Source organism: Aricia agestis, chromosome 6 (genome assembly GCF_905147365.1).
Source record: "Aricia agestis chromosome 6, ilAriAges1.1, whole genome shotgun sequence".
Classification (NCBI taxonomy): domain Eukaryota; kingdom Metazoa; phylum Arthropoda; class Insecta; order Lepidoptera; family Lycaenidae; genus Aricia; species Aricia agestis.
This window is the reverse complement of record NC_056411.1, coordinates 17,011,030-17,033,576: the sequence shown is the minus strand read 5'-3', so window position 1 is coordinate 17,033,576 and position 22,547 is coordinate 17,011,030. Positions and strand designations below refer to the sequence as shown.

Here is a 22,547-nt window from a genome sequence, read left to right as displayed (position 1 = left end):
TAGAAATTTTAAATAGGCAAAATTCTCACCGCTCTTGTAGTCTATGTCGATCACCATAGAATCTGGATTTGAAGGTAGATAACAGCCTGGTTGAACCTGTAAAGATTTAGTAAAAAGAAAATTGGCATATTTAATTTGTGTACAAAAATGTAACATTTGTACGAGGATAGATGGATGTTTGTTAAAGTTTCACGCTAAAACTGCTGACCGAATTTAGGGTGGTAATTCGTTAGGTTCCCGAATCGTGACTAATATTATAAATGTAAAAGCTTAGTATCTGTTACCTTTCACGTTTAAATAGTTGAACCGGTTTAAATTAAACTTTGATTGAAGATTATTTCACAGACATTTTTGTTGCGAAAAAATGTACGGTTCTCGCGCGATAATTAAATGCTCCCGTGGGATGAAGTGAGAAGACATGAGGCCGCTAACCTTAATATTTTTCAACGCCTCCAAGCACGCCCGCTTTCGCTCCGCCCCCTTCGGGTACGGTCGTATCGTGCCGCTGATGTCAGTTATCTGCTTGAAGAACTCGAATTCCCGCTCGTAGAACGCTTTAGCTGGACCCGAGAGAGAGTCCACTATGTTCTTGGTTAGCGCTTCTAATGTATCGTAGAGGGCAGCTGAAAGAGGATTTAAGTTGATCGCACATTTGTCAGCACCGTACGCGCCGCGTCAAACGCACCGCATAGTACACGAAATGCGGTGCGGACGAATGTGAGAGTTTTCATCATTCATACAACGAATTCTAAAATGCGGCGCGTTCGGATTCGGGGTTAGTAAACAATAAAACGCGACGCCATGCGTACAATATTGCGTGTACTATGGAATAAATTGACCTATAGGCAGATGGTAGATTTACATTATTTGGTTATGTCAAGCGTTGACAACAGATGAAAACTTATATTTACTTGGCCAAATAACGTAGGCTACATCTACCTATAAATCAATTTGTTCATACGTCGTATATATTCGTAGTCAATAGATACAGTAGCTTTATTTGTAATGCATAAAGTGCAGCGCAGTGTCTCAAAACTTAACTTTTCATTTTGATTGAAACATGAACCTTCTAGCGTAATAAATAAAGCTCAATTTCACTTATAAATACAACTGATACTCACTATCTTTATTCTGCATCTCCTCGTCAGTGTACATGTTGGTGTGCATGTTCCAGATTAGCTGATGCGCGACCACCTGCGACTTCTTAGCGAGGGACTTGATCAGCTCCGATACATAGCCCATCTGAGTAAATAGCAATCTTAAAATGATAATTGGCCATAATAGAATAACAGGCTTCGAGACTGTTTTGGCGCCAGTCATTCATAAGTCAGAATAAACGCCAGCATAGTATAAAATATCACTTGAGCTTTTGATTTAGCCCAGTTACTGAACACGTTGGAATTCGTTCATTCGCTATTGCTGCTTTCCTCCTCTTCTATTCGTTTAAAATGCAGCATACATTTAAACGAATAGAAGAGGAGGAAAGCAGCGATAGGGAATGAACGAATCGCAGTCATCTGGTTTAATCTGCGATTCGATTGAATGACTAGCGCATTCATTGAATGACACTATTCAATCGAATGACTAAAGGACAATTCATCAAGACGTTGACTACGACGTTAAACGTCTTGACTAAAAGTCATATTATAGTGAAGTCGATAAACGGGACGCTATAATTTTTTTAAGTAGCCATTGACGGGGTAGTAATGGGTAAATCCACACTATCATATAATTTTATTACAAGCACTTTAAACTTTAAAGTAAATTTAATCATCAAACACACATCGTCACACAGTGCTATCAGCTGTGAGAGCTGTTTGTCGCCATATTTGTTTTAGTGACTACTAGCGCGGCAGTGGGAAAAAAATGAAATATTACCTGACTGATTTCAAGTCAGCTATGTTCAAAGGGCTATGTTAAAAATCGCTAACTATAGTTTGTGCGTTTTATGATGATATGCGTTTATATTATGACACATTATAATTGGTAATAGTAGGGAAGTTACCTAACAAAAATTAATCGATAGTTTAAAAATATCGAATCACTTCGTAAAGGAATTGCAATCGAAATTATCGATTTCGTACTGACATTTCAGTGGTGCCGGCGATTTAAGATGGCCGCCCTTTTTCATCGATTTGATTTCGATTCAACAGAGTCAATCTCTATTGACATAAGTTCCGTTTCATGCATATGACATTTTTCAAATGTTTTCGTAACAATAATTTTATACTCCTATTTCACAGTTAATTTTTATATTTTTTATTAATAAGTTAGCATTTAGCATCATTTCATTTTTATTCATTTATAATTATAGGAAACATTTGTTTTTGTAGATGGAATATAATTTATAACATTTAGATTTTTTTGTTTTCTCGTAAAAAAACCCGTTGCAAGAAACATGAAAACTGTCACCCATATCATCTTAGAACGCACAAAGTATAGTTGGACGTGAGTGACGATTGTTCAATCGACGTTCGGTCGAGTCATTCAATGAATGCGCTAGTCATTTAATACAATCGCAGATTGAACCACATGACTGCGACGTCTATAATCGCGTGAATAAAACAGTCAGCAAGAGGTCAGTGATCAAATTTTTACACGCTCGTTGACCAATCTATATGAGAATTGACTTTGATTTAAATTGAATTGGAGAGAGGGGGCTGCAATCTTATCATGGACACAGTTCAAATGCCAAATACTCATACAATAAAAAATAATCTGTCACTTTATGATTATAGAAACTTCTTCTTTGGTGACCACGCTTACACCTTAGCATGGTCACCAAAGAATGTTGCGGGTGGGAGCTGCCGGCTGAAGTACGCCAGCGCCTGGGCAGTGTACTCACGGTGTCGTGGCGCAGCGCCTGCACCAGCTGCGGTATGTAGAGCAGCAGCGCGGAGGACGGGTAGGAGGTGAGGGCGGCGACGGCGGCCTGCGCGGACAGCGGGTGCGGGGGGAACTGCCGGCTGAAATACGCCAGCGCCTCGGGCGGGGACACGCGGGCCCACGTCACCATGTGCACCAGCTGAACGTATAAACGTCACCAATTAGTAAGTATACGAAACAAGCACGCGGATGGTAAGAGGTGCACTTCTGCGACAAAAGGAAATCCTTGCTATTGGGTCCAGCAAGCAAGGGGTTATGGAGCAAACTCAGGACGCCTTCAATTAGGGTTCGTTTGTTGAGCAAAGTAGCCAGAGGGCAGACCCGACATTGTGTGTTCTCGATACACCCAATAAAAATTTTTAAAACCCCCATAGTGTTTTCAAAAACTTCCAATTAAAATTTTCCGGCACATTCCTAATTTTCTACCTACCACCTGCCACCAAGCGGAGCCTGGGGCCGTACCACGAAACCTTTTGAGACTCAGAATGCCGCATCCTACTCTAACAAACGTGAAATGACGTTGTTAGAGCAGGACGCGGTATTCTCGTCCGATTGTCTTGAGTCTCAAAACGGTTTCGTAGTAGGCCTACTGGAATCTTTCGTGTCAAGCAGCTGTCATATTATGTCATTACTCATTACGTACAGAAAAAATGTGTGAGAATAATAACTGGCCCCCGACGTTTTGGGATATACAATGATAAATATACCTCCTGTGCGTCGTTGAGCAGGTTCTCAGTTGTGACGAGGTATTTGAGCGCCTGCGGCACGTGACACACTGCAGTCGGGTTCTGCTGCACGCGCCGCTTGATCTCCGCGACTATCTCGTCGTTCTTCAGTCTAAAAAAACGTAAAATTTACTAAGAATTCAGTTATTGACACTATTTGCCATAAAGGAGTTGCCGTGAAGGAGTTAACTGTAAACCCTAATGGCAAAAAGTGGCAACCAATTTGATGTCGTACAATGGCTTGTTGTTTATTTAAAGTCTCCGTTTAACATACCTCTCAGGCAAGAACACAGCGAGCGTGGGGCTAATATCCCACGCCAGCTTAGTATAATCCCGCCAAATCTTATCGGTGTTCGGCTTTGATCGCCAAGTCGTGATGTTGTCCTCGCCCGGTATTACCATCTCCGGCCGCCCGTGTGGATTGTGCCATGTGACTAGAAACTCTATCTCGACGGCCTGAGGATGAAAATCGTATGTTGTTAGATTATATTATTATAAAATAAACTAAGTATATCATAAATCATAACATATTTTAACTAAGTACTAACCATCAGCTCCAATATAAGGTTCCTCTTCTTAACATAGTCCTTGACAAACGAGTCCTGCGTCTTGGGCGGCTTGATGCTGCGGTTGGAGCGCTTGCCGGCGACGGAGCCCGCGCCGCTGCTCAGTGTTGTAGTTGACATTGGCACCTAATTGAAATTGATTGAAATATTACTGAGTGCTTTTATTTTGTTTGCGCTGCTTTAAGCACGCAAATGTTATTTAGATATTTTCAAACATGCCTTGTCTTGAGAAGCTGAATAAAAATTGCTCTTTATTATTGAATTTAAATTTATATTACACTAATTGTATTTTATTGTTCTTATTAGTGTCCGACCGAAACTGATTTTTCAGCCGAAACCGAAACCGAACTTTCGGCCTTACTCTCAGTTTCGGCCGAAACCGAAACTGAAACTTGGTAAAACATTTAAATTGACTGAAATTTATTGATTTTTGACATAAATTACAACTTTTTAAACTAAAGAAAAAGTACTGCATTGATTTTTTTACTTTACGACATTTCTTAAAATAAATATTATTATCTACTTAATCTTAGACTCTAATATGTTCCCTAGAAATTTTTTGTACTATATTCCGTTTTTATACGATTCCAAGTAGGTGCGATTTCACCAAAGAAATTGAACGCGCTTAGCGCACACTAAACCGGTTCTAAACGTATAAACATGTTTGTAACACTCAATTGCATTTCACCAACATAACCTAAACGTTCGTTCACAGCAAATCCGATTTTTATCTTCTGAACGCCCAATATTCGAGTTTTAACTTCATAAAACACACTTAAGTACTGTCAGTGTAGTGTCATGACAGATCGAAAAACATAGACGAAAAACTTGTTAAGATGACAGTTTTCACACATGCGTTTGGGGAAGTTATTTATCGGTTTTGCTATTTTGTTAATAAAACAACGTGACAAGGCTCCAAGATGATAACAATATATAAAAATCATCGTGTGACGTAACGTTACCGGAGATTTAAAGAAGAACGTGAAATCTATTTGAAACAAAACGAGATTTACGTCGCCATATAAACGCGTTCATTGTTCAATGAGAACTCAGTTTAATAAAACGAAATTTTAAGTGTGATTGGTACAATTCCCCTTAATCTATTACAACGGAGGATTACCCTAAGAAACAAGAGCAGAAATTATTTCAAGTCATTTTATTCAGGTGCGATTTCACCTAAGAAATAGGACGCGTTTAGTGTACACTAAATCGGTTCTAAACGTATTTAAACGCGTTTATAGCACAAAATTGTATTTCACAAACAATGTTCACAGCAAATCCGAGTTTTATCTTCAGAATGTCCAATGTTGTACACTTAAACTTCATAAAAGCCGTTGAAGTGCTTTTAAGGTGTAGTGTCATGGCGAATCGAAAATCATACACGAAAAAAATGACAAGATGACAGTTTTGATAGATGCGTTTGAGTAGCTTATGTATCGTTTCTTGCTTTTTTGTTGATAAAATAACGAAACTAGACTCCAAAATGACAAAACCATGTAAAATCATCGCGTGACGTCACATGATCTTTGATTTATTAATCGTGATTAAGGCAGGGATTAATCTCAATCCAAAACGATAACCTTGCACACAACCAAAGGCCAAGCGTATACGCATCGCAATAAGATTCATTTTAGCTTAGCATAAAACTGTAGTAACTCGGGCGGATCTTCTCTATTTTTCATGTTTTCTTTAATATCTTTGGAAATAAACATTAACACTAGAAAGACCGGAATTCTGAACTTCCTAGAAAGACCAAGAGCGGTCAAATGACCTATGTATGTTTTTACATTTTTTTGTTTGTCTTATCATTTTGCTTTTGCATTTTATTGATCATGTAATTATTTATAAATGTAACTAAATTAAATTATAGAACAAATATTCAAGAAAATTATTTAAAAAGCATTTTATAGACCTGCTACTGATATAATGACATTATAATGACTCCACAAGATTTATTGGTTTTGTTCCTGTGTTTGAGCAAAAAACACCGTTTTTTCAGATTTTATATTTTCTCATTTTAGCAATAGAATGGTAAAGTTACTCTTATGTACAGTAATTCACGTCTAGAAGCCATGAACATCTTGATGAAAATACCCTATTGGAGGACAAAACTATTATTTTTTCGTGTCGTATTTTTGGTCACAATATAAAAATCTTTTATCACTAAAGCTAAAAAAGTCAGAAAATATGCTTTAGAAATAAAATATACTTAAAATTAGCATAAATATAACAATTTTTATCATATTTTCATAGAACTACAATTTGCAACCTTTAATTAGTTATTTGCTTTGTTTGTGTAGGTAAAACAAAAAATAAAATTAACTTCATTGAAATTCGAACTACTTATAAACCCTGGCTGTATTAGGTCAACTCCGGCAACAATACTATGAAAATTGACATAGATTTTTGTAGTAACGTTGATAATTTTTAAGAAACAGGGTTTCATTACGCAAAAAACTTGAAATAGTTACAGTATCAAAACAGGCAAGGCAAAAGGTTTTATTTGTGCACATACTATATTTGTAAATATATTACCATTATTTTTATATATAAAAATGTGAAATTTTAGACCATTTATGTAAATTATGTAAATAAAAGTATTTATTCCACTTTTGTCCTATGAGTCATTGACAAGTCTATTTCAGTCGAGTTTTTTATAAATTTTAAATCACATTTCAAATACAATACACAAACAAAACATAATAATAATAAAAAATTTGAAACAAAAATAAAACTTGCAAGAAAAACTAACATTCTTTAGAAATTTTATTCAAGCGGTCAATTGACCGCTGCGGTCTTTCTAGGTAGGTTGTTATTTAAAACTTATAATTATTGAGCAATCATTAAAAACACGTTATCACAATTTAAACAATTGAAAATTATTAAATGTCACGAGAGGAAAACGAATTTTACGCAACGGTAACAAAAATATCGCAAATTAAAAACGAAAATGCGGTCATATGACCGCTCCGGTCTTTCTAGTGTTAAGAATCAAAATTGTTCGGTTAACGACATTTTAATATAGATTTACTAACAATTTATTCAAATAAAATGTATAATTATCCTAGTTTATACTTATATTTCGATGAAATAGATTTTTAACGGAGGTGAGTTTGTAAATTAATTACAGCCAAAGTATTACGTTTTATTAAAATGTTTATGGTTTAAGGTATTTTAAATATTGTGCTTTATATCTCATATTTTTTACACTTCGTTGTTTTATTGGAACTAGGTAAACCGGGAGTCACGAAATAACAAATTGGGGTTTATCCTCGCCTTAAGATTATGAAATTCATTTGAAACAAAACGAGATTTACATCCCCGTAAGTACGTGAGAACTAAGTTTTATAAAACAAAGTTGTGTGATTGGTGAAATTCTCCCTTAGACATAAACTACGTACTGAAAACAAAATCAATTCCAGTATATTATTTTTATGGGAAACATGGACACGACCGTGGTCGAAGTTCAAAATGAAATTACTAAGCAAACTTGCAGTAGGCGTCACTAAATCTCCCAAGATATATCCCAATATATCCTACAATCTCACAGTCAAATAAAATTCTTAAGTAAATAAAGTTCATACACAATATTATAATCAATTTATGATAGCATTTACTAAATCGTTTGTTTGGTAAACAATGTTAAAATAGCACGTAATTTGCCAATAGTTATGTATATTAAAAAGCCTGCGTTTGTCGTAGAAATAAAATTTAATACTTAACATAATTTCGATAACAGTAAATTTAGACAATTTAATAAAAATAAAACGAAGTGCTAATTTTTGATTTCGGACTAATCTCGAAAACATAATCTCAAATCACGATTAAAAAGATGTGGCGAACTGAGCCGGGGCCTCGCTGGCAAGCAAGCACGAGTTAACTGCGAAGTTTATCGAACGACGCATGAGTTTCGGCGGGGCCGAAAGTTTCGGCTATATTTTGGCCGAAACCGAAACAATGGCCGAAACTAGATTTTTTGGCCGAAACTGGCCGAACCGAAACCGAAAGTTCGGTCGCTCACTAGTTCTTATTGTCCACTACTAACAAGACCCACCGTGTTGCCAGCCCATGATCCGCCATCCACTAATTAATTAATGTTAATAGCCACGTACTGATCAAGCGAGCGGGCTCGCGAGGCAGCCTTGGACATTTGCCGCAGTACGCATGCCGCGCGAGGCGGGCTCAGTCTGTAAAATTTCTAATCAGAGGCTGCCTCGCGCGGCATGGCCGAGCCACCGTAAGGCTTAGCCAGCATCGATGCTCAGTTTAATTTGACTGAACTAACACGCAACAAATCAACAAGACAAAACACAACCGTCTTGAGTGAGTGTGGCAAACGTATCGAGACGCCTTTGAGCATCGACAAAAACCGACAACGCTCGGGTCGGGCGCGGCAGCACTTGCGTTTTCCTCGGGCGAGGCACGTCTTGACCGACCGAGGATTTGCCTCGCAAGGCTGCTCGCTCAATCAGTACGCGGCTATTGACCAGTGACTACAAAGGACCCACCGTGTTGATCCAGCCCGTGGTCTGTCGACTGCCGATGTCGCTGCTGTTGATGGAGGAGCGGTTGTCAACTGACGCCGTCGTGTACACGCTCTGGTTGCTCGGACCCATTACCTCGAAGTCAGCTGAAAAATGATATAAACATTTAACAGTCTTACAAATAATCGTTTATTAGTTAGTCAGGACCTCTAGTTTATAAATAACCACAACAAACAGGGACTAGCAAACAATCAACCAAGTTTACCTTATAATTTTTAAAGCTGTATTAAAACAGTATCTTTTTGTGTATTTGTAGTACTTTATACATATACGATAGTCGATATATCTAAGCATATTAAGACCCAGTTTCATCAAGCAATGTTAAATAAATAATGGCTTGTTAAATCAGTTAACGGCCTGTTAGAGCTATCGAGCGTTCCACCATACGCTAATGTCATCCTAACACGGTGTTAAATTTAATTCCTGCTATGGAAGTCCGTTAAATATTTAACAGGCTGTTATATGAGTCAAAATAACAACTTTCAAAGACAATAATATGCAATATCAATAAAAGAATCTGTTTTGACTTTTGAGTCTTTCCGCCATGTTTCCGCTACGTCCTTATTATTAATTATTTTCATAGTTATGAATAATTATTTATTTTCACTTTGTCAAAAATTCAGCCTTCGGATTTTCCTTGACATTGCAAATATACTAACTTGTATCAAAATTACCAAACCGAAATAAGTAAATAAAAGTTTGTATTATGATTCATGTTTTCAGCTTTGACAGATAATAATTATTAACCTGGTAAATTAAGAAGAACTATTATAGCGTAACAAATGTATGCTATTTGAGTCAGTGTCATCAGTCATCAGTGATATTTTCATTTGGTCGCATTATCTACTATTATACTACTATGGAAGAAAGTGACACATTGCAGCAAACATGTCGTATTAATCTTGTACATTGCAATTTCATCGCCTTATAACAAGAATGAACGAATTGATAATTGTTCACTCGTTGTTCACTTAACATTGCATTTACTAATCCGCTGTTAAATTTTTACTGTGGGACATAAGTATTTTAACAGTCTGTTTAATTTTCCAAGGTACGTTAAGTAATGCCTTGTTAGGATTTAACAAACAGAGGTTGGTGAAATTGGGTCTAAGCTTATCAATAGTAATAGATTTTTAAACCCTACGCTATTTACCTCCTATATCGCTGCTCTTCAAATACTTCTTGTCCGAATGCATCAACTGCCAGAACTTGATCATAGAGATGATGTCTTCTCTGAGTGCCCCACTGCTTTTACTGGGGCATTGCAGGCCCCGACAGAAGTAGTCTAAGCAGACGCTGTAGAGTCGCTCTCTGAGAATGTTGCGCGCTAGAGAGCGGGGTAGTATGTCGCCTTGGAGTAGAGATAGACCGCAGGATAGGAGTCTGTGGAAATATATAAAATTTTCATTTTAAATATCGGACATTGATTTTGTAATACAACACATATGCGGTATAAGAAAGTAGACAGCTAAAATATAAAAAAAAAAAATAAGGCATGTGCGAACTGTGTCACGCTCAAATAGTTTAACTGTTTCATAACAATATGAATAACATAAAACTTTTTGCAACAAATGACCGATTGTTTTAATTAGAACTTCAAAAAATAACATGAATGTAAAAGTGGAATGTGCTAACTGTTACGCCATAGCAGATTTTAATATTATATTACGGTTTTCTATATGTATGTACATACTTAAATTACATAGTTTAAATATTTTATACTATTTTATAGTTATACAATATACTATATTATATAATTGATTGTACTGTCGGTTCGTGTTTAAGTTAGTAGTAATTAATTAATATAGTGGAAAAAGTGCAAGTAGTATTGTTTTTTATTTGTATACAATATACTAACTTGAATCTAACTCCAGCAGCATCAACATGTCGATTCATGTAGTCCCTAGGATCACCCACAGTTATTGGTAGTGATCTGAAAAAAAATATATAAAAATTGTAAATACTTAAATGTTTAAGTTCTAATATTCATTGTCCATTTTGTCCAGAAATTAATGATGTATGTATATAAGCTAATATGTAGTCGCAAAGTACGTAGGAATTCATACTTCGATCGATCTCTTCTTCTGGCAGTCACTTGCAGATATATTGCTATTGCACTCTCATTGCGTACTCGTAGAAAGGAGATAACGTTATACGTATAATAGTGTAAGCAGAATAGGGATACTTATATAGCAAATTCAAACTCACCTATGCAACAAGCTGGCCAGCATTTCTACCTTCTCTAGACTGTTGTATTTGGCAGTCTCGGCAACCTCGCATAGATACCGCACCCATACAGCGTGCGCCGCGACAGATGGCGGCCGCGGCTCTAGTTTCGCTCCTGAAAAAAGTTCTTGAGTCTCAAAAATCTCGTAACCAATAATATACAAATCAAAGACGTGAAACGAGAGGCAGCAGAATAATAATAATTAATATGACGTGTTTCTTAAATCTACATTTTTTTGCAAATATGTCTCTCGTTTGTTTTAGTGATGGTGGCTGGTTTTAAATATAGAAGCCCTTTTATAATGTTGAAGAGTTCGTACAAAATATACAAAATCATTCTCTTCCTTTACATGCGCGTCATGACTGGCGACAGATGACTTAAAATTTAAAAACAACTTTTAACCTCTGATATTTTGACACGGGAATTTGATAACACTCATTTAGACCACGCCCACAATATGGTACCTTCGTGCGCCGCCAGGGGGCTGATCTCGTCCTGCTGGCGGGAGAACAGCCCCATGCGGCGGTCGACGGTGCTCTGCCACGCCGCGAACACCTCCTGCACCAGCCGCAACTCCAGGTCCGGCCGCGCCGTCGTCAGCCACTGCCAGCACTCCACCGCAGACGTGACCGCATCCTCAGTGAAGAGATCCACTTGGGACCAGGCTGTAAAGTTGTATGTTGAGTTAGTAGTGTTTTTTTATTTTTTTTTATTTTATTAAGGCAAAAACCTACGAATAATAAAAACTAAAACAGTTTTTTACAAAAAATATTACAAATATAATTACAAATAAACCTAAATTACCATTAATTGCTGGTGTGACAGGATAGTTTTAATATATGACATCTGGCAACCTAAGGGCCTGTTTCACCACCTTCTGATAAAATACCAAATAGATTATTCGTAACTTTATTGACAGATTCTCCATACTTGATCTGTCAAGTTAACCCTTTAACCGCCGAGCTTAAAATCAATTGTCGTGCCTCTAGCGCCGGCACCATAAATCGAAAAATTTATACCTACAACAAATAGTGATGTGCAATACTTATCTTTTTCGATGTCGATAATTTATTTCTTAATTTATAATTTATATAAAGTATAAACTGATATCTAGTATTTGAATCCATAATGTTGTTAGTAAATATACAACGCTGGCAAAAACATAACAGATAAAAACAGCTTGAATAGTGAAGTGACATAATTCCCGATATTTGTTATTACATTTCAAATAATATTAATTTCATAGTTTCCACGGATTAAATAATTGAGTTGTTTAAATATATAACCTACTACAAATATAGATTTTCAGTAGTAGATCGATATCCCATCCCCTTTACACGCATACAGTTTCATCTAAATGTCGTAGCAGACAGACAGATAGGAAAGCGTTACATTGTAATTTAATGTAATTTTATTTCTAATTTAAGTATCTACTACAATCACATTTATCGATAACATCATCATAAGCACAACACTAGTGGAAAATTCTAGAAGGCGGCACTCGCTTATGACGTCAGAAGCGGTCGTCTTTTTCCGACCGTGGCGCACGGTGTGCTGACAACATTCGTTTCTAAACATGCAGGCTAGGGATGGGATTTGGGAATCGTCAATTCAATCACTGAAATTTTTATACTATATTTATTATAAATTAAGTAAAACAAACAAGTTTATTTGTTCAGGAACCATTGCTTTATTTGTTTTATAATAAACTAGCGACCCGCCCCGGCTTCGCACGGGTATAAATAAATAGCCACTGAAAAAATTATTAAAATCGATTCAGCAATCAGCAGTTTTGATTTATATTCATTATAGCGGTCGCCCGCGGTTCCACCGCAGAGCGCGATAGAGACAACACGACAAAAGTTCTAATAAAAGAACAGAAAATCTTCGATTCGTTGTCCGCTGATTCCTTCTCCAAAACTTAACCGATTTAAGTACTTTTTTCATTAAGAATTAAAGCAAGGCTTGAGCTGTGTTCCTATGTTTTATTTTTTTTGTATATTTTAGCCAGTTTTGTTTTCTGGGTGTTTGAACACAGAGGAAAATCTGTATTATATATACAGATTTTCCTCTGTGAAATTTTGATTGTACTGTCGGTTCTTGGTGGAAATTAATTTTAAACACAAATAAAATACAATATTACTTGCAATTTTTCTACTATATTCATTAATTACTACAAATTAACTTAAACACGACCGGTTTCGATATAAATCATCATCCGGTGTACTTAACGTCGGTAGTTTTTTTTTTTTTTAACTACCGACGTTAAGTACACCGGATGATGATTTATATCGAAACCGGTCGTGTTTAAGTTAAATTTGTAGTAATTAATTAATATAGTGGAAAAAGTGCAAGTAATATTGTGTTTTATTTGAGGAAAATCTGGCCATTTTTTTGGGTTTTTGGACGTTCTTATCTTTTTTAATAATAAAATTATGAAAAAAAAAAGAAAACATTGGGACATGCAGTGGCCATAGATATTCAGGAAAAAATCATAACTCTACCGGCATTATCCAGGGAGGAAACAGGGGACAACGTTTGTATGGAAAAACGGCGGTGTGGATTTTTGTATCAGTAAATCATTGATTATGTCCCGTCCCTACTGTCGGATTTTTCCGACTCGGGCGTTGGACATCAATACACTTTTCTAAGAATATTTTCGGTAATTTATTTAACTTTAGACATTATTTTTAGGTCTTCTAATTAAAAAACTAAGGTGTAATCAATTGTAAATGATTACTTCGTTAACTATTTACCAAGTATAAACATTATTTTAATATAATACAGTGCTATCAAACAAAAAAGGCAGATTAACCGAGTAGTGGTAATGGTCGTGAATATCCGACCTTGGCGAAATGGGCACGAAAATATTTGTCGATTTATTCCGACCTTGGCGGCTAAAGGGTTAATTATTAGGTGCGGAAATAGTAGGGTTTTCGCATGATAAACGAATGTCGGCGCAACCAAATTGAAAATTAACACTTCAGAATTATTATAATTGTCCTTAAATAACTTGATAGCCAACCACCTAAACATTATACATACATATATGCACTAAAAACTATTAAGTAATAAACATAACAATAGTATAATAGCATCCAAGTGTCAAAGTATATAGTCAAATATGTATCAAAGTGTACTAACCTACAGCCTGCAGCAGCGCACGCGCGGTCGGCGCGGTGGGCGGCGCCGGAGTGGGCGTGGCGTGCACGCGTGCGTGTACCAGCAGCGCCGCACAGCGCCACAGCGCAGCACGGTGTTGTGGCTCGCTCTTAGACGCGGACGCCTCGCGTAAGGCAGACAGTAAGCGGGCCCCGACCCGCCACACTGCTGCTTCACCCCCGCCCTCCGCCATCACCGCACCGGACACCTGGAGATAATTAAATTCTTGAACATTTTTCCATCCATATAGCTGCATTTTAAACGTCCATAAATGCCTTATAGGGCATTTACCCATATATAGCCAAACTCTACTTCTCTCTTACTCACGTACGAACTATACGGTATCTTCTTTAGCGGGCCCCTAAACGAGCAATTATATTGCGCAATATTACGTATTGCGTAATATTATTTACAGTCCAGAGTTGATATTGAACATTGCGCGCCTTCAATCTAATTGTCAAATAAACTATTCAATAAAAGCGTGATATTGCACAATACAATTGATCGTCTAGAGGCCGGCTTAAACTGGTCTTATAGTGGGTAAGGGCTGCGTCCATTACATCTTACGGACGCATTGCATTTGCATTCTTGCACAAAAAAAGAACAACATCACATACCTCTCCAGCGTATCTACTTCGCTGGCTGACTATAGCGAGCAGGGCGGCGGAGTCGTGCGTGACGCAGAGCGGGCGCTTGTCGATGGCGGCGCGGGGCAGCGGCGCCGACAGTCGGTTCAGGCCCGCCGCACCCAGCAGCGCGCCCGTCGCCAGCGCCAACCCGCAGTGATGCCAGAGCGTCGAGTTGGGCACCTGAGGAAACATTAGGCGGGTCAAAATGGCGACACTGATCGAAACGTATAATATTTAAGAAATGTCACCACAGACACTAACAATTCACCTAATTCAAGCAGAACGTTATTCTACATAAAATTGTAGAAATAAAAATTCTACAAAAATCGAACGAAGTTTGAATTTCAAATATTATGTAGTTTGTTTTTTAAATATGTGAAGCACTCAAAGTGATGAAGTCATTTTCGACCTGATGAACTTAGCTAAAATCCGCGAGGCAAAAAAGCGTGGCACATAGTCATTGAATGCCGTACACTTTTGCGTGCTTATAAGTAAACTCCGCGCTACGTTAAGCCTTTTTTACCTGATTCAAATACTCCTGCAGGTGAGACCTCGTCGACTGCGGCGCCCATTTCATCGCCTCTTGAACAATACCGTGACAGCGATCCGCAAAATCTTTTACTATCACCTAAAAATAAGATTTTTAGACAATAACCTTTTTATAATCGAGCAAAAGAGGTTGTAATAAATAAAGAGGCTTTGGCAAATTCAATAAATATCTTACCTCTCGTCCTTCTAACGTATCTTGTAGTTGCATCGTAAAGTCAGTGCCCGGAACTTTTAGTAGGGGTGTTTCTTGATTTGCGTCTAATTCCAAACTGAAGCTTAAAACTTGCAGTATATCTAACATAGACCAGAGAACCTGCAAAATATAAGCTCCCTCAAAAAAAAGAATAAACAATAATTTCTGTTAGGTAAACAACAAGCGTTCGTTGCGTACGCATATTTCGCAGTCGCGTCGCATGCGCCGTCGCAAGTGCACCGTGTCATCGTTGCGTGCGCTACCGGTGTTAAGTTATTTTTTTTTGTGATAATATCGAGGCTAATGTCCTCTGATTTGCTAAAATGCTCAACATGCAATATTGTGATAAACGAACTATTATGTTTCGTACAAAACAAAGTGGACGTGATGACGGAGGATAGTATAGTGAGACTTTGTGTTTCATCTTTTTCGCCTGAACAAATTACTAATGCGAAGAATTTGCTTTTTGACTCGGTCTCGGCCACCATAAATCGCAAAATTCGGCGCAAGGAAAGCAGAAAGGGCGGCAAAAGTGGGAAGAACTGTCGAGAATTAGAGGATATAATAGCCCTTTTGAAATGCACAGACCCCGAGGAGATGCCGATTTTTGTGGCTCGCGAGTTACAGAAATTGCCGCCGGTCACATTTGACCATGTTGATGTAAGCAGACTCTTGAAGGACATCATTATTCTTCAAAGGGAAGTAGCGGAAATCAAGGGTTCATACGTTACCAGCGAACAATTAAAGGATTTTGAGTTAAGGCGGGCGGTATCTACTCAATCTATACCTACCTGTCATTTTGTTAATACCAAAAGGGGATCGAGCAATAAAAATTGTAATAATTTTGATTGCGACAGCGGACCTATCGGAATAATACATGTATCTCCGAGTACAAATACTGAAACAAACAACTCGGGCCCAACAGCTGATTTGCAGAATAATACCTATCTCACCGAGCCCGCTCAATGTGCAGCGCGCACGGAATTTGGTTGCCTACCGCGTACCTACCTGGACGTTGCGAAAACCGAAAATGCGTTAAAAAGCCCTAAAAACAATATTAATAATATTACGAGTATTACACAGACTGAGGAGCAATGGATGGAGGTCAAAAGAAAACGCTTTAAAAATAGATTTATAAGCCAAAAAGGCAAGGCGGATACAAAAATTGAATATAATTTTAGAGCGGCAGACATTAAAATCCCGTTCTATATATATAATGTTGACATAAATTGTGAGGTTAGCGATATCAAAAAATATATAAAATGTAACACCAAAATAGAGGTGGAGCCGGAAAAAGTTAACATGAGATTAAAGAGAGACTACGGGGCATACAAATTTCTTATTCCGAAAGATAAATTACACATATTTATGGATTAAAAAAATTAAAATTTCTTTCCAGGATATGGTACGGTAGGCCGAGAGGCGGCCCTGTCTATAAAGAAATGGTTGAGGCCAAAAAAGTATTTAAGGCGAAACTTCGTTTTTGTCAAAATAATCATGAACAAATTAAGATGGACATTTTGGCAAATAAATATAAACAAAAAGATTTCTGTGGCTTTTGGAAAACTACTAAGCAGCTCAATTCGAAATCGGGTGTTCCGGTGAGCGTTAATGGTATGAGTGAGCCGAAAGACATTGCCAATATGTTCCTGAAACATTTTAGGGTTCCGTCATCCGTATCAGCTGATGAGGGCGACGGTGGTGGGACTGTCGGGGCCGAAGACTCCGTCCAGGTACCGGCTCGTGTCACAGCGAAGGATGTTGCTAATATTATCAAAAGCATGACACGAGGACGATCTCCCGGCCATGACAGTCTCAGCATTGAGCATTTTCAGCATGCAGGTCTACACTTGCCGCGACTTTTAGGTCTTTTATATACGTTCTGTATAAGACACTCGTACCTACCGGACGACCTTATGAGAACGCTAGTGGTTCCGAATTTAAAAAATAAGACCGGGGACTTATCGGATAAGGACAATTACAGACCCATCTCTCTAGCTACAATTACTGCCAAAGTATTGGATGCGGTGATTGAGAGGCAGCTTGTCAAACATCTCCGTATAAGTGATGCGCAATTTGGGTTTCGACCTAAATTATCTACCAAATGTGCAACATTGTCGCTCAAACACACCGTTAGGTATTATACACATAGGAAGACTCCGGTGTACGCAGCCTTTCTAGACCTATCAAAGGCGTTTGATTTAGTCAAATACAAGGTCCTCTGGACTAAATTGCGAAAGGCAGGAGTACCCGAACCGCTCATCTGCACTTTCAAATATTGGTATAGCGAGCAGACTAACCAGGTTAGATGGGGTAGAAAGCTATCCGAGGTGTACAAGCTTGAGTGTGGCTTGAGACAAGGTGGACTCACTTCGCCTTCCCTATTTAACATCTACATGAACGATCTGATTGAGGAGCTGAGCAGTACCGGTGTCGGCTGCTCGATTGATGGTGTTTGCGTGAACAGCATCAGTTACGCGGACGACATGGCGCTGCTTAGCCCGTCAATCAGCGCGCTCAGGCGCCTGCTATCTATTTGTGAGACCGTAGGTACACGGCTTTCGATATAACGTCTCCAAGAGTGAGCTTTTGGTTTTTAAAGTAGGTAAAGCAAAACATGTGCATGTTCCACCTGTTACTTTAAATGGGGCCGCGCTTAAAATAGTATCGAAATTTAAATTCCTGGGACATATCATAAAAGAGGACCTCCGAGATGGTGATGATATTGAGAGGGCAAGAAGAGCGTTAGCCGTGCGCTGCAATATGCTAGCCCGCCGGTTTGCGCGGTGTACAGTGGAGATCAAAATTGCACTTTTTAAAGCTTTTTGCCAACCACTGTATACATGCGCCCTGTGGGTGGCATATACGAGGCGGGCGTTTGACGCTCTTCGTGTCCAATACAATAACGCTTTCAGGGTGCTGCTGGCGCTCCCGCGATACTTCAGTGCATCTGGCGTGTTCGCTGACGCTAGAACTGACGACTTTCCGTCAATTTTACGCAAGCGTACCGCGTCACTGATGTACAGGGTTCGCGGGAGTGACAACAGCATACTGAAGGCGATATGTGGGCAAGCTGACGGCGCGATAGCGGCTCACTGGGAGCACGTCCATGTCCATTGTCCATGTCCCCAGTGCGCCGGTACCGTGGCGTAAATACGGCATATAGATACTTAAATAAAAATAAAAACTTTATATTTTTACTAACATAGGAATAAGATTATTGTTAACACTAACCTCTATGGGCTGTGATAGTCTGCAATAAACGTTTTTTTTTTTTATTATTTTTTTTTTTATATTACGTGTACGCGTACGGATACATTTTGTATGAAGCGTAGTGTAAAAGATTATCCTTTCTATTTTATATAAGTTGGCAGTTTGCTTTTTCTCAATCACATATAAAAAATTGGTTTCTGTATTGTTTAAAAATTACTTATTCAAGTCAATGTTGTGCGCATTTTCTCTTAATTTTATTGCTTTCTTGAAGCAAATACTCTATCACTCACCTGGCAATTCCACAACAGATGGGGGAATCTGTCCACCAATCCGGCAAGCCACTTGTCGGCCACTCGTCGTATCTGTTTATGTATGTGGTTGAAATTGACCAATAGAAATTGCGCGTGTTTCTCCAATTCCCTTTCCCTGGCTTCGTCCTTCACCTTCTGTGACATCACGTCCAAAAATTTCTGGAATACTTTGTCGCCGACACTGAAAAATGTATGTGAAACTTTCGTACACATTTCACATAAAATTTTTAAGCATACGTATGTTTGAATTTTGTTTATGTGTAATAGATTTTAAAATTGTAATTACTTCCACATTATTCAAAATGTTCGCAACAACATTAAAACAAATAAAGAACTTCTCTTTACTAATTACTTTAAGCTATTTACAAGTTCATAAGTAGTTATCTTACCTGGCAACACAGAGCCACATTCCACTTTTATCCTTCTGCAAGGCCGTATCACTCAGATACTCAATAATATGTTGCAAACTCGGCTCGGGAGAGTTGCTTACTCTGAAATTATTTTAACGAGTTTGAATATTCATTCAATTTATAATAACAATACTTACTCATCTCTTAAACATTATTTTACAAGCTTAATAAAGACAAGAGATAACTAAGTATCATAAAATAAAATTTTATTTCATTTACAATCTCAATAACTCTAACAAAAACTCAAATTATTAATCTTAACCGAAGCCTGCACCAAACTGTCAGATGGTGAAAAAGAATTACCTCAGAGTCTCCAGCCAATATACACTCAAAATGTACATACACGGGGCAAAAGTCAGCTTGTTCACTATAACTGTCACATCTGGCTGATGATCCAACAAGTTCAAAATCTGTGTCTTTAGTTCTTGTAGTTCATTAATTGACACCGAATCGTTTCTCACAGCTGAAGTATATTGCAGCTCTCTCATTTCCGAACGTAAAGACGTTTGCGAGACAAGGAAAGGTGATTTAACTGCTATCTCTTTTACTCCGGCGTACCACTCTTGCGGCCATAGACCTGTTGGAAATATTTTTGTTAGTGTATCACTCGTTTGTGCTTAGGTAGTAAGCTTACATTTATCTATGTAGCCTGGCTTGCCAACTTATATTATAATAGTAATATCAATAATAACTAAGTAGAATCGAAAAATATTAGAAAAAGTTTCTTAATATTTGTAACATATTCCTAAAGATATTTCTTGCAGGTTCCCATTTAGCTTTTCCTAGGTTTTTGTGGTAATTTTTAACGTTTTAATTTACCTTATTTCGCATTGTATGAAGCTTTCTCAAAAATGTATAATAAATTGTATGACGCAAACTGAACTAAAATTATCTCTAAGTATATATAAATATGAATTAACATAATTAAAGAAAACTTTATTGAAAATATACTGAATATAAGTTGGCAAAAGCTTGTACATCTAAGCTAACAAAGTATCGAATTCAGTCTAAGCGTCAAACGCTCTGTTAAAACCACAAGAAAACGCAATACAAACTCTGCAACTTTGCAATCAATTAAAGCCATTTCTGTGAGGAAAAAACCAACGATTTAAAGTTATTATGGAATAAGCCGCGTATTATAATTACCCCCATAATAGATTATTAAGAATAGCCAATAACACCAGCGGGCAGCGGGGCAGGAGCGGCGCGGCTGCGGCGCGGCGCGTGACAATGTATAGATTTATATGGACAGGCCCCGAAAACCGAGCGGCGCGCGGCTTACTAGACGGTTATCCACATAAATCTATACATTGTGACGCCGATCCCGCCCCGCTGGCCGCTGGTTTCAAGACTTCAGCCTGATAGATTACCTTGAATAGTTATACGCTCCGTAATTATCTTTATTAGTGGTATGTTTTACCCTCACAGAATTTCAAGGCAAAATACAAACACTTCTAATTAATCTTCAAAGTTCAAACTAACAGCAACCTCTCTACTATCATATCACACTTCAAAAACTTTCTTGAAGATGATAAACATTAAAAACTACATATCTTCAATTAAGTCCTACATGAAACCTATTTATAACTGCAATTATTTTTAAATAAAACTATAGGTCTACCAGAATCTGATGGCAAATTTTGACGGCAGATTTTCAAAAAATATCCTTGATCATTAGATAAACTTTTATATTTGCATGTTTCACACACAGAATAAGCCGCTATAGGGGAAAAAAAGGATCAAAATGTTTTATTCCAATTACCCCGGCATTGCTAGAGTCAATTTAATTTCTCACTTTTTGCCATCAGATTCTGGTAGACCTATACATACAAGGAATATCTGGGACAAAAACTAAATTTATGCATATAACAAATTTCTTTAACAATAATGTTTTATAGAAAGAAAACCTTATTTTTAATAACATATAATATGCATAAATTCTAACACAAAAAGACAGGAGAATAAACAAACTTTGTTATGCACCTCGAAAAATCTACTTTTCAAGTTTGTTTATCCATAGTATAAAAGCCATAGGAATACATAGCCGAAATCTAAAACCATCAGAAACCAACATTCAATCTAAATCCTCTAGAAGCAGTTTACTCACGCTTTCGCATTGCTACAGGCGTGGCCATAGAAGAAGAGAAGAATATTTAAACACGTCTATACAGGTTACAAGTGATAGAAATGTAAGGAACTTGCATAGAGAAGTCATTTCGTTTTGTCGCCAGAGCACATACAAATTTGTACTGTCGAATAAATTAATTCATAGGAAAAAGACGAACCAACATTATTTGGACGGGTTATATCAATCTGACAATTCGTGACTAACATGAACTTGCCATAACCCAACCGTCACAAAAAATGTAAATTCGCCATCTGCCTATTGATACATTTTTCCGTTAGATTTTAGAACATAGACCCATCAACATCCTTTCACTCAATATATTGCTATCATTTTTACACTGGTACGTGTGCGAGTGAAAGAGACAAGTAGCGATAGGTCAATGTGCGAATTTTTAGGTGCTCCGCGACCGTACTATAGAAATGAGCTGTGTGACTGTTACATCAGAAATTTTAATATCGAACCGTAAGAATTTTAGTAATCAATATTCGTTTTAACTATTAGTAATATAAAAGTTTAAAAATAATCTTATATGAATATAGTAAAAGATAGAAAAAATTAACAATGTTTTAAAGTTCAAAAGGTTAATTTTATAAGCGTTTCAAAATCATTAAAGCATTTCAAATCGTTCAAGCCAATCTTTGTCATGCAAGTTCCCTATCAAATTAAAATATTGGAGTTAAATATTGAAACGAATTTTGTGGGCACATTTATAAGTTTTTTTTTTTAAAGAAAAAAGTTTACAAAAATGTAATATTCACCTGACTCTGCGGCCGTGAATCCCATCACTACACAGTAGAGCCAAAAGTCCTTGAATAGCTTGTGTAGTCGGGGTTTGGGGTTACGTATGGGTGGTAACCGCTTGACTAGAACCTAAAAGACAAATTATTTGAGTATATACTAAAACAATTTTCGATGTCATACTAACGAAGACATTTTTAATACGATTTAAAATTTAGATTTACACGAGAAAATAATATTTATGAGTATAGAATAATATTTCGAGT

The 22,547-nt window shown here is 37.4% G+C and overlaps 1 protein-coding gene across 7 annotated transcripts in view; it reads right to left on the bottom strand.

The window, feature by feature from the left end:
• The window catches only part of LOC121727607 (phosphatidylinositol 4-kinase alpha), a 38,543-nt gene that overhangs the window by 4,912 nt on the left and 11,084 nt on the right, over window positions 1–22,547 (bottom strand). For 4 of the 7 annotated variants that reach the window (XM_042115523.1, XM_042115528.1, XM_042115525.1 and 1 more), the window contains 21 exons: window positions 22,302–22,413; window positions 21,523–21,534; window positions 19,719–19,992; window positions 19,395–19,496; window positions 18,985–19,186; window positions 15,464–15,601; window positions 15,263–15,367; window positions 14,728–14,919; window positions 14,093–14,318; window positions 11,413–11,613; window positions 10,930–11,062; window positions 10,580–10,654; window positions 9,875–10,104; window positions 8,686–8,807; window positions 4,160–4,303; window positions 3,886–4,067; window positions 3,594–3,723; window positions 2,846–3,025; window positions 1,122–1,242; window positions 433–623; window positions 30–96 (listed from right to left, as the gene is read on the bottom strand). In XM_042115523.1, coding sequence (XP_041971457.1) covers window positions 30–96; window positions 433–623; window positions 1,122–1,242; window positions 2,846–3,025; window positions 3,594–3,723; window positions 3,886–4,067; window positions 4,160–4,303; window positions 8,686–8,807; window positions 9,875–10,104; window positions 10,580–10,654; window positions 10,930–11,062; window positions 11,413–11,613; window positions 14,093–14,318; window positions 14,728–14,919; window positions 15,263–15,367; window positions 15,464–15,601; window positions 18,985–19,186; window positions 19,395–19,496; window positions 19,719–19,992; window positions 21,523–21,534; window positions 22,302–22,413 — 3,139 coding nt within the window. The remainder of the gene's footprint in view (window positions 1–29; window positions 97–432; window positions 624–1,121; window positions 1,243–2,845; window positions 3,026–3,593; window positions 3,724–3,885; window positions 4,068–4,159; window positions 4,304–8,685; window positions 8,808–9,874; window positions 10,105–10,579; window positions 10,655–10,929; window positions 11,063–11,412; window positions 11,614–14,092; window positions 14,319–14,727; window positions 14,920–15,262; window positions 15,368–15,463; window positions 15,602–18,984; window positions 19,187–19,394; window positions 19,497–19,718; window positions 19,993–21,522; window positions 21,535–22,301; window positions 22,414–22,547) is intronic. The other 3 variants (XM_042115524.1, XM_042115526.1, XM_042115530.1) reach the window with 1 other exon arrangement.